Here is a 12,897-nt window from a genome sequence, read left to right on the forward strand (position 1 = left end):
ATAAAACATTTGTATGTTTTAAGTTATTTTGCTCTGTGTGAAAGACAGATATTAACTGGTTGGACTGGAGAGTGGAAATCTGGTTTGATCAAATATGAAGAATAAATAATTACATGAGCTGAAACTATCTAAATAGTATAATATTTTTGAATAAAATAGTCTTTTAAAAAAGAAATCAGTCTAACATATAAACATTTGTATGTTTTAAGTTATTTTGTTCTGTGCAAAAGACAGATATTTGCTGCTTGGACTGGAGAGTGTGGAAAGCTGGTTTAACCAAAGCTGAAGATCCAGAAGACCAAACAGGAGCTGTCCATTTGTGTAGTCTTAAAGACATTTAACCATGAAATGTTCAGTTTGTGATGTTTATATGACATACACCCAGCCCCTCGGACACTTAGGTAGTTTACAAAATTTATGTAGAGTAAAAAATAAATAAATAAAAAACTTGTTGGACTGATTTGGCATGATGTCCTGAGACATTGCGGCTGATAGGAGTCATAAAACAACAGGGGGACATTAGATGACCTGACACCCCTCTACATAAATGTGTTTAATGAGTGAAGGAAAATATGAGCACCAAGCAACAACCCTGGGTTCTCCCCTGAGAACCAGACCAAACATTTTATGCGCAACCCTGATTATTTCTGTGCGACTGATATTTGAAAAAAAACTTTTAAAAAGTTCAGTTGAAGCTGTACTTCCTGTTTCTGACTTACTTGAGCAGCGAGTACATGTCCAGCAGGTTGTTCTGGATGGGTGTACCTGTGACAGCCCAGCGAGCGCAGGCCCTCAGCTGACACACCGCCAAGGACGTCTGCACTTTGGGATTCTTGATGTTGTGGGCTTCATCCAGAACCACGCGGGCCCAGGCTACACGCAGAAGAGGAGCTGAGCGTGACGACTGCAAAAGTGTGACACGGGTATGTGCTTCATTAGTTTCAATAAATATGATTTATTGTTTGATCTGTTCAGTCTGACTACATGATTCTGCTTTCTGTATTTACCACATGATCCGGTTCTTTGCTGGGATTATGGGCCTCCTCCTTCTGGACAGGGATCTCCTTCGACACCAAACTATACGTGGTCACCACCACATCATAATCTGCCAGCCTGACGGACAAACACATGTTACTAATAAGCAGCCAAAAGACAGAGAGATTTATATTTCAAAAAAAATGTGAACAGGGAAAGAAATCACTGCCCACCCATCTACCCAAAATATTTATACTTGTGTGTCTTTGTGTGTGTGTTTGTCTCACACTCGGGGACTTTTCTGGCGATTGGCACCATGGTACAGATACACAGTCAGCTCTCCTCTCTTCACATGTCTGTCGATCTCGTTCTTCCAGTGGTGAATCAGAGAAGCGGGACAGATGATCAGAGTGCTCTTAGAGGCAACAATGCTAGAGTCTGGATGACAAACAAACACAAAAACATTGAATGGTAAATGGATTGCACTTATAGCGCCTTTCTACCCAACCACGATACTCAAAGCGCTTCACACTACAATCTGTGTCCTCATTTATCCATTCACACGACACTCTATTAGGTCTCTACAAAGCTAACATGTACAATCATCTATGGAGACTAATCAGTGCCAATCACATTCATACACTGATGGGACACACATCAGAGGCATTGGGGTTAAGTATCCTGCCCAAAGAAAGACACAACAACTGAGACAGCTGGACGGGAGATCGAACCAGTGACCATCCGGTTCCAGGATGACTCCCCAAACCACTCTGCCACAGCTGCCCCAAAGAAACACTGTGTAACAATGAGCAGCATAACTGGGCTCGCTTGGCTGTATTTTCTGTGAAAAGAAAAAAATAAATAAAATAAAGTGTTCTTTATACCAGTTTTAGACAACCAGGTCTCCATCTTCTCTTTTTCCTTCTTCTCCTTTTCTTTCCTTTCAGCTTTCTTCTTTGCCAGTATAAGAGCGATCATGGTCAGGGTTTTTCCCAAACCCATGTCGTCCGCTGAATCCAAAAATAAGTTTGAAAGTTTGAAAAAAAAGATGGAAAATAAACACAATTAAAGAGATAAAATAAAATTTACCCAGAATTCCTCCACAGGGGTTCTGTGCTTCCCTCCACAGCAGCCAGGCCAACGCTCTCCTCTGATGGGCCAACAGAGGCACCTAAGCAGCCAAAACCAGAAAAAAAACTGTGAAACTGAAGGCCCCCCAAAAAATGGAGATCACAAAAGGCAAAAAAGATTCATGACAATAACAGCCAACAGCACAGAAATCCAAAGATGATGCTAAATACTTGATTTTTAATCATGCTAATCCTAAATCTTCTGCTGGACATGTTCACTTATTGTTTTGATGATGTGCAGCTGAAGTTACACAGGAGGTTTATTGAGGTCCCAAACTGAGGTCAATGCAAATATCCAGAAATGAAGGACAACTGAGTGACACTTTGCCAGAACTGAATAAGTGTTTTTAGGTTTTATTGGTGGCAGACTGAAGATAAACGAGTAGATCGATGGAATGTGAAACCTTGATGAAGCTTGGGTCAGGGGCCTCGGCCTCAGGGGCGGGACAGGACTCCAGAGATTTGTGAAGATGGTCGATGGCTTCACATGTGGCGTTCTTCACCTCCAGAAGGCGATCGGACGTCATCCTACCACCGTAATAGCTGTGCATCTGTGGATCTACCAGAAATACACAGAACGTGTTGTAAAAAAACAATCAGACATGACAAACAGAATGGACAAAAGAAAAAAAAACATTTCTCGTTTTCTTTACCTCCAAACATCTGGGTGTATCCCTGGCTTGACTGAAGACCCAGAGAGCTGCCAGAGGCTTGGTGTTGGTGTACTGGAGGGGAGGGGAGCAGGATGGTCCCACCCTGCCGGCTGAACGGGTTGAGATGGGGATTCCTGACGCCGACTTTAACGCTGTCAGACTCACCTACACACTCTGAAATACGTACAATATAGTAACAGTGATCACATTTAATCCAGGGTTCCTACAGTTTAAGGCAAGTTAAATTTAAGACTTTTTAATGCCAAGTGAAATCAAATTTAAGACCAATTTCACAATAAACACAAACGACAAAAAGAACTAAAACTGTGGCAGAAACTCATAAATCAAATATTGCTAATAGACCAATTGTTTTTATCCATATCTGACTGCTATTTTGTCAAATATAGCAAAAAAAAACATTCTTAGCAGTCAGTTTTAAACTTAATTTAATTTCTGGAAATCCTTTATTGACCCAAAAATTGGAGTTTTATGACCCACAGTGAACCCCAGCTTGCTGTTGATGAAAGCTTCAAGTGCATGTGACATCAAATTTTTGTAAGAAATATGAATGCATTTTTGGAAAGACAACATTATTAACATTTTAGAAAATAAATTTCAAATTTCTCAGATGGACGGTTGTTGAGGTATTTGAATGTAAAATAACAGGAAGTGATGTCAAACGGGAACATCTGAGTGGGAATATTTCAAAAATAAATAAATGTTACCAATTATTTTAATGTTTGATACGAATTACAGTCATCCTACTTACAATGTGTTAACATTTCTCAGACCTCTGAAGATTGATTTAAGACCTTTTAAGGCTAATTAAGGCCTTATTTTTGGATTGATGAATTTAAGGCTTTTTAAGACTTTTTAAGGATCTGCGGGAACCCTGTTAATCCAACAATCCCACCAAATTAATCAAGGCATAAGAAGATGGTCTCATATTTTTGATTTATGACTTTTTGTTTAGTCATTACTGTCGGCTTAAGATTTACTTCAGCCACATTACACGGTCCAAACTGAGAACGGTGTTGCTACAACTAAGTTACAAAGCAGTAAAATTATATAAAATTCTACACAATATGCTTTCACTGGTGCATCCTAACTCTTACCGGACGGAGCAGCAGCAGAGAGACTCAGAGAATCCAGCGCATCTTCCAGCTCTTTAACCTGCGTCTTTAACCTCTCTCCTTTATCTGGCAGAGCTTCCACATTCACCGAAGACAATGTGGCCTTATCAGACAAACAGATGCAGAGACAAAAATGAATAAACTGTCATGAATCATGTCAAGCCATCACCAAGTAAATCCTTCATTCCTCGCACCTGGGTCTTAGTAATCAACGTCATGACACTCACCTGCTTCACTCAGTATTTAAGCTCCTCTCACTCACTGCTTCAGCGCCAGATCTGTGAACGACTCATGTCTAGTAATAATCCAGCACTCATGTCACGTCTTGTCCTCCTGGTTACGATCCTGTTTCTGTGCCTCGGTTCTTCGTCTCTCGCCTCAGCCCTCAACGGTACCTTCTGGTTTTCGGATTACCTGGTAACGACCTCAGCTTTTGTTTTTGGACCACTGCCTCTTGCTTCTGCCCTCCTTGATTCTGTTCTGCCATCGGACCCACGGCCATCGACCCACGCCAGCCTTCCTCGACCAAGAGATAAGTTTACCGTTCCTAACAAAATCCTGCTTTCTGACCTCAAGTGCATGACTCGTTTCTGTGACCYGGATTAYCCCTTACCTGCCAAACTCCATCGGGAGCGCTCACGTAAACACGGAAGTGGAATCAAGTCCCGGAAGCAACACACTCTCAGAAGGTTAGTGAGCTGTTTCAAAATAAGAGTCACTCCTACTCCATGGCCAGCTGCTAACCTTATTTTCTTGTGTGTAGATATCCTGCTTCCGGTGAAGCTCAGTTCCCGAGCCAGCGCCTCCTTTATTAATAAACTTTTAAAAACATCACCTGTGTTGAACGTTTCAGTGAGACTCATTCCACCATTTATTACATAAACAGGAAAAAATATTCAAGGGGAAAGTTCAGATTCAATGCTTCGCAAGTCAGAGCACTGAGGTTGCCACCACAGCGAGCTGACATTAGACAGCATAAAATGGTTTTAAAGCTTTTAATTTTACAGATATTGAGCTAATACTTGGTGTAGTAGTAGCTGGGAGTCATCCTAAACACATACTGTGAGCACTACAGGTTGAGAGAGTTATTTAAAACTTTGGTGAGTAATACTCGTTCTTTAAAGGAATGCCAGTTTAATTTATTGATTTCATGATCTGTGCAAATAAAAACAGCAGAATACGGCAAAACTGAAGTCTACAGACCAAACTGACTCTTATTCATTGATTTAAGTATCTGCTTGCTGAAAGTAACAAGATAAATGCAGAATCTGATTTACTTTTTTAAAAGGATATGTGAAAGTGTGATCATGTGCAGATACATTGTGTACTTCTTGCATCACAAATACTGACAGCTTTAATGAACATGAAGCATCACCATACCGTGGTGATATATCTTTCCCATATCTTTCCCACTAAATTGGTCATGTGACTAGGACATAAGGGGGTCCAGGGACTCCAGGGGATTAATCGTCAAATTAATCGTTATCGGCTAAATACCACAATTAATCGTGATTAATTTTTTTTGCCAATATCGCCCAACCCTGCCCAGTAGGGTCTTCAAAGGCAGACTAGTCTCTGTTGGCAGGCGGGACCAAGAGTGATTCACTCGTACAGATAAAAGACAGCAAGGACATCAATGTTCCTCGTCTGGACTTGGGTTACAAAAGCCCCACCCTGATGCCAGGCCTGGAGGAAGGGTTGTCAGAAAGTGACTGACCCATGGGGTACAGCCGCAGCCCGAATGACCTACGTGGGTTTGCCTACCTGTGGACTCACCACCTGTAAGAGGGGCCATGAAGTTTGAGAGAATAGTACCGTGAGCAGCAGCTGAAGGCAGAAGCCTTGGTGCTATGACCCTAGCTTAAAGTTGTTGGGACGTGGAAGGCCACTTCTCTGGTGGGGAAGGAGTCTGAGCTTGAGAATTACTGAGTAATAATTGGACTCAGTCAACGTCACACAGGTGTGTCAACACCATGTGGACATTAATGCTGCGTTCCAGTAGTCCTGGGAAGTGGTAATTTCCCAGTTCCCATTGGTAGATTTAAACTGGAACGTCCCCTCCAGTGGTAATATTCCACTCGTTTAGTGGAAGAAATGAAACTGCCCCCAGTTTCGATTTCAAGATGGCGGCTACTCGCAGCTTTAGAAAGTTAAATCTGTAACTTTTACTGTTAATTACCTTTCTTAATTTTGTTTGTGCATGTATAATCACTCACACAAGTAGTGTGTTTTCTGTGCAATATTGTACTTAATAAAATCAATGTTTATTTGCATGACATATGTAGTAGAGCTCTCTTTTTGTCGTTATTTATACTGTAGCAGTGTTGTAGCTAGGTTAGCGGCAGCAATACCATTCCAGTTATTCCAGTAAACTGCATTCAGTTTCATATGGTTTGTTGGGAAATGACGTCACTACTATTTACCAGTTCCGGGAATACGATGTAAATGGAACACAGCATAAATGCAGTGACTGGACTGGCAGACTGTGGTGGTGGTTCCCCTTTTCAAAAAGGCTATGTTCTAAATAATCCCACTCCTCTGCCTCACTGACAAGATCTTTTCAGGGATGCAGGAGATGAGAGTCGATGATGGTCGAACTTTGAATTCAGGAGGAACAAAGTGGGTTCCAAGCGGTTTGTGGAACACTGGAGCAGCTCTTCTATCCTTGTTAGGGTCCTTTGGGAGGAGCGTATGCGTTTAAATGTCTTTTGTGAACTTGGAGAAGACACATAACCATGTTCCTCGAGGTACACCATGGGAGTTACTCCGTGAGTTCGGGATTGGACATTCGTTGCTCTGTGCTATTCCAGGGCTGGGCAATCCTGGTCCTCGAGGGCCGCAGCCCTGCATATTTTACTTGTTTCTCTTCTTCTTGGGTTTAATGGCGAACGCCATCAACCATGCTGGAGTGTGGGCCAGAGTATTTTTATTTTCTATCTAAAGTAAATTCTTCTATATAGTCCCATTTCCTTTAAAAATGTAATAACTGCTTTATTTATTTTATTATGTTTAAATAATTACTTATTCAGTCTTAATGCCTCAACAACATATAACCTTACTTCTTGGTTTTTTTTCTCTACTTAACCTGTACTTCACACAATGAATTAATACATGCTCCACTGTCTCTATATACATTCCAGTCACATCTACCTGCTGGACGCTAACCTACCAAATGTAAAGTTTTATTTAATCCTGTATGTCTGATCCTTAATCTTATCATCACTGCTTGCTTATTTCGTTTTCCTCCAATTACTTCCATACTCCCTACTTTATTTTGTATATAAAACAAATGACGACCTTTAGTCTCCCCCTCCCACAAGTGCTGCCATTCAGATTTAACTTTCTTAATAACAGACTTTATTTCAGATTAACAATATGTTATTTCCATAATTCAATCATGTTAAAAGGCATCTTAGCTAACTGATCTGCTTCATTCTACTTGTTTCTCTGCTCCAAAACACCTGATTTAAAAGAATGGATAATTATCAGTATGGATGACTAAGACTAAAACTGACATAATTAGACATAAAAGCAGAAATATAAATGGACCAATAAATAAATAAATAAATAAATACACTTAAAAAGCACCAATTAAATTTAAAAAGAGAGCTTTAGCTCATGTTTCATAATTTGATTGACCTTCATATTTATTTTTCCAGCTTAGTTCCAACAAATTATATATTTTAGCACATAATTTACATTTTACTGTTTTTTTATAAAAATAATTATATTTTAAATACATTTCTCCTTTTTGAATTACATTGATACATTTTAAGTGTATTTATTTGGTTCATTTATATATTTCTGCTTTTATTTGTAATTGTGTCTGTTTGGGTCAACCATACAGCAGAACATGGAAGACGTAATTCAATGTCTGAATCAGGTGTGTGGGAGAGGTGAAAAAGTCAAACAGAGGGCTGCGAGGTCAGTGTATCTTTTGGTCATTGGACAAACGGGTATTAAAAAACATGAAACAAGTGGTTATTTGATTTTTGTTTTAAAATACTGAAATTAAAATTAAAATACAAAGCATTTCTCATTCTTAGTGTCAAAAAGGGATGAATGAAATTTTCAAAATGATTTGAGTTTCATTTTCTGTTTCAGATAGCAAAAGGGAAAATTACTTTAAAACAAACGAAAGAAAGGCTCGTTTGTTATTTTATGACTATCTATTCCCCCACCAGAAGGGGCCTGGAAGCTCTGCATAATAAAACACAAATTTCTGTGAATAAAAGGCTGAAACACAGAGAAGTATGTCCATAAATGAGTTGTATGATGACTGTCGTTCTGTGACCAAAGGCTTTGCAGAGGTAATTCATGTGGCTTTTGGCCAAATAAATGTCTTTTACTGAATACACGTCAGCTACTGCCTCCACTTCTCTCAATAAAAAGCAAAATACAACAACTTTCATTTCATTAGTGTGTTGTAAAGTTGTTGTTCTGTGAGCAGAAATGTTTTCTTTTCCCTCCTGAGTTTTGTCAGTTCACGTCCTTGGAGTTTTCCTTTCAACGAGAGGTGGGCGGTACTATGACTTTGATATCGATCTAATACCAAATAAATACATGGCAAATATATTTGATACCAAAGTCAACATCACTGCTTTTTACTTGTAATGGGATGTTTATTGAATAACTTTGATATTGCAGACACCCCTTCTGGTGGTGAAACAGTTTGCTGTAGGGATACAGTAAGTTGGCATGACCTGTCATGGATTATGAACAAACAAGCCTTTTTTCATTTGTTTTAAAGTAATTTTCTTTTATGCTATCAAATGAAACTAAAATCATTTAAAAAATTTTATTCATCCCTTTTTGATGCTAAGAATGAGAAACACTTTGTATTTTAATTTTAATTTCAGTATTTTAAAACAAATATCAAATATCCACTCGTTTCTTGTTTTTTAAAACCCGTTTCTAAAACGAAAATCCAATGACCAAAAGACACACTGACCCTGCGGCACTCCAGGACCAGGACTGCCCACACCTGGGCTGTTCAGTCCCCAAGTGTGAGAGTCTGGATGGCATTGCAGGCAGTGGGTTGAACCCTCACTGACTCTGTTCAAAACGTTTATGAACAGAATTTTTTGGTGCAGTCAGTGGGAAGAAGGGGTACAGTTTGGTGATCTCAGGATTCAGTATCTATTTGCAGTCCTGAGTCCTTTTGGTGTGGATGATTTTATGAAAATCCATCCAGCGGACTGCAGCAGGAATATGTTTAATGACTACAAATATTTATTCAGAGTTCACCACTTTGTTATGATTATGATTAGGGCTGTGTATTGGCAAGAATTTGGCGATACGATACATATCATGACAGATGGGGGTCACGATACAGTATATCCCGATATATCCCGATATATTTCGATACTGTAAACAAGGCGATATATTGCGATATTTTTGGTCCAAAAATTCTATTAAATAAAAACCTCTTACTGGAAAAAAAAAGAAAAGAAAAACCATTCAGCTATCGGAGCATGAAGCTAATGTTTACTTACAATGCTAATGCTCTCTTACTCTCTGGCGCTCGAGGTAGAGGAGCCAAATGGCTGACTCACTGCTGCCAACTAGTGGTCAGAGGCTGAACTACAACATAAAATGAACGGCTGGCAGGAAAGTTGACATTTTAAACCTTAATAAAAAATCGATACAGGGCTTTAGAATATCGATACAGTATCGGGAAATGAAATATCACGATATTTCAGTGTATTGATATTTTCTTACAGCCCTAATAACGATCAAATACAACATCAGATACATCAAATACAGTTAGTCAGGCTCTAAGGGTTCACTGATAGTTTTTTAACTCACCTTTTTCTGTTTGAGCTGTGCACTGAGCAGATTATGCATCCCTTTAGGATCTCCCACCTGAGCAGCTGACTTGAACCCAGGGAAGCTGGTTATGGTCCTTTGGGCAGCAGAAACCGGGGGAGTTTTCTGAGTTGCAGGTTTTACTGACACCAACACAACATCGTCATCCTCATCTTCTTTGTAGGTCTCTATTTGTTTGGACTTCCTTTCTGATGAAACACAATCAGCGTCTCTGGATGCCTGGACACTTCTGCAGGGTTCAGATCTCACTGAACTCTCCTGAGGCTTTGGTTTGCTCTGAATCTCTAAACTGGTTTCACCACCGGCTGGTTTTTGCAGCACACCTGTTTGAAGATCAGGGGAGGTTTGACTTGTTTTCGTCAAGTGATCAACCTTGATGCTGGGCATCAAAATGTATTTTGGGGTTTCTTCCTGCTCTGCAGACTTCTCCCTAGCCTTGTCTTGGATTTTAGAAGTTGTTTTAGCATCACTGTCTGGTTTTGAAGTGCTGCTGTCATCATTTGAAATCCTCTTCTTTAACTTCATTCCCAGTGGAAGAGGTTTACCTTGATAAGTATCAGGTGTATTCACCTTTCCTTCCTCTTTGTTTCCAACTCCTGCAGCCTCCACATTTTCTTTGTAGCAGCTTTCTCTTCCTGCAGCTTTATGGGTCATCTCACTGATTTTCTTCTGCTTATCTTTCTCTTCCGATCCACCACTCTGCATTTTCCTCCATTCTGAGTCTGTGGCCATCTTGTTGGGGACCTTAAAGGGGTTTTTAACTGGAGGAAGGCAGGGAGGCTGTAGCTGTGTGTCAGACAGAGGGCTTCTCTTTTCTTTTTCCACCTGCAATTATTCAAGGCAACATGCGTTACCAAAACACGTCAGTAAATTTAAGATCAAATAAACACATTACTGTAGTATGTGCACTTGTTTGTCTGCTGTGTTTGCAAAATATCTCACAAAACACTGGATGGGTTTTATTGAAATTCTTGAGTAACTAATCAATGGATGTAATGGTCTACAACAGCGGTCTGCAACCTGTGGCTCTGGGGCCATTTGTGGCCCCTGAACTGATTTTGTGTGGCCCGTGACTTCAGTTCAAGAATTATACTAATTTGTTAAAAAAAATTGTCCCCCTGGCACAAGTGTTTGAAGTAGATGGAGACTTTCTATTTATTATTAGGGCAAATTTATCACAAAGTAAAATTTTGTAATAAAAATATTGGCAACAACACCAATTATTTGTCTTTAAATAACCAGACTCGTAGCTTTTTCCACATCTATCTAGTGACTTCTACTCAAAAGCTGATTTTGCTTCTCTCTAATCTGCTTTTAATAAATTTATTAAATTTGCAAAAAGCATTTTCAATGAAAGAGTGACCTAAATCCTGATTTTATTGATCAGAATTTACTAAATTGGGTTATTTATTCCCCCAATTGAAACCTAGAATATTGCTAAATGTCTTTCAGTAAGGGAAACCTGTAAAACAATTTTAAAGTTCTGGATCTAGATTAATTTAAGCATCTATTTCCAGCAATAAATCTGACAACTTTATTTGTTTAATTAAAGTATTTAATGCTTAGTTTATTGTTGAGCAGGTAAAGGAAAAATATTTTTGACTCTCAAGTCCTTCTGACTTTATGATTTTGGCCCACGTGACAAAATGTTTGGACACCCCTGGCCTACAACTTTTAGAGTCAGCATTAATAAGGCTGCTACGACTAATGGACCTTAGCAAACACAAGAACGACTCTCAGTTGCTAAAATTTGGAGCAGTAGAAGCAAAAAGTCATGCCCGACTTACACTCGGAGCATAAGATTGTGCAGTTTGCAGATATTTTGACTAAAGCAGCAGTAACTCGGCCATTTCTAAATATATGGAGATCTTAGTCTAAAGCTCTGGTATGCAAGGAGGTGGGCAAAATGCAGTTTTTAAGACATACGGGTACCATATTTATTCATGTATAATACGACCTTGAGTATAATATGATCATCACTTTTTAGCTTAAAAAACATAAAAAAATCTAATCATCAATAACCCGTGTATAATACTAATCCCCTACTTTATGGATGATTTTTAGGGTTAAATTTCTAATATTATACATGAATAAATACAGTATTTGCTCTCTTTCTCCAATTATTTTACAACAGTTAAATAGAAATTATTTGTGATGAAGAACTAACGAGTTCCTGACTAAGTGATGGGCAGTGAGGTCTGTGAAAAACCTTACAGCAGTCCATGGCACGCTTCCACACCATCTCTGCCCTGCTTTTTTACCAACACAACATCTGTAGTACAGCCTGAAAAAGAGTCACAAATGCATAGTTTTAATTACTGAAGGTGTCACAAGGAAACACTTCCTACTTCGTATCCCATCAATCCTCCTGCACACACCTGTGGACCTGTTGTTGCTGACTGTAGCTGAGAGCCTGAAGCTCCACCACGGAGTCTTCGTGGAGAAGGCAGTGGGACGGTGACATACTAGACAATAATAAGATATTGAAATTTCAGATTAAAATAAACACATTACTCTGCAGTTGATTTAAGCGTTATACCATTCATCATCAGTTTTAGCTGCAGCTCAGACACTTCTTCTACATTTGCACTTAACTGTTATAAGCTTTTTTAGAAACAGGAGAGGTATTCTAACATGTGCAGGTGTTAGACATTGTTTGTATTACAAGCAGAGTTGTATAAAGTACCACAAAGTGAAACTTGAGTAAAAGTACAAGTATCTTACCAAAAAATTACTTTGGTAAAAGTTAAAGTCTCCTTTAGGAATATTACTTGAGTAAAAGTCTTAAAGTATCTGATATTTTTTGTACTTAAGTATTAAAGTAAAAGTATTGATTTAAAATGAGCAGTTAGATTTTCTGTAAGGACATTTATTAGGAGGTGACCTCCCCAAAAACTGCAGAAATGACTGTTGTATTAATATAATTAGTTGATGTTAAATTTAGGATGCACTAGTCCAGCTGTTTCAGTTTATATACATATATCAAGGCTGCACAAAGCTTTTCCCCAAAATGAAAATCTATCTGCAATAATATAATTCATGAAATACAAATATTTCTTAAGTACAGTACTTTTATTTTGATGATTATGTCCTGCTGGAGTGTGACATGATTTGTTTGTGTACAAAATAATAAACACTATCAGAGTTTTATATATTTATAATTCTCATTCAACCACA

The 12,897-nt window shown here is 38.8% G+C and overlaps 1 protein-coding gene across 1 annotated transcript in view; it reads right to left on the minus strand.

Moving 5' to 3' along the window:
- The window catches only part of ttf2 (transcription termination factor, RNA polymerase II), a 31,722-nt gene that overhangs the window by 17,366 nt on the left and 1,459 nt on the right, over positions 1-12,897 (minus strand). Inside the window, exons 3-13 of the mRNA XM_014018987.1 lie at positions 12,099-12,185; positions 11,935-12,004; positions 9,700-10,545; positions 3,874-3,994; positions 2,759-2,932; positions 2,510-2,664; positions 2,065-2,146; positions 1,860-1,985; positions 1,263-1,413; positions 1,008-1,113; positions 720-904 (exon numbers count right to left, since the gene is read on the minus strand). Of these exons, the coding sequence (XP_013874441.1) occupies positions 720-904; positions 1,008-1,113; positions 1,263-1,413; positions 1,860-1,985; positions 2,065-2,146; positions 2,510-2,664; positions 2,759-2,932; positions 3,874-3,994; positions 9,700-10,545; positions 11,935-12,004; positions 12,099-12,185 (2,103 nt within the window). The remainder of the gene's footprint in view (positions 1-719; positions 905-1,007; positions 1,114-1,262; positions 1,414-1,859; positions 1,986-2,064; positions 2,147-2,509; positions 2,665-2,758; positions 2,933-3,873; positions 3,995-9,699; positions 10,546-11,934; positions 12,005-12,098; positions 12,186-12,897) is intronic.

The sequence above is a fragment of the Austrofundulus limnaeus genome, unplaced genomic scaffold (genome assembly GCF_001266775.1).
Source record: "Austrofundulus limnaeus strain Quisiro unplaced genomic scaffold, Austrofundulus_limnaeus-1.0 Scaffold206, whole genome shotgun sequence".
NCBI classification, from domain to species: Eukaryota; Metazoa; Chordata; class Actinopteri; order Cyprinodontiformes; family Rivulidae; genus Austrofundulus; species Austrofundulus limnaeus.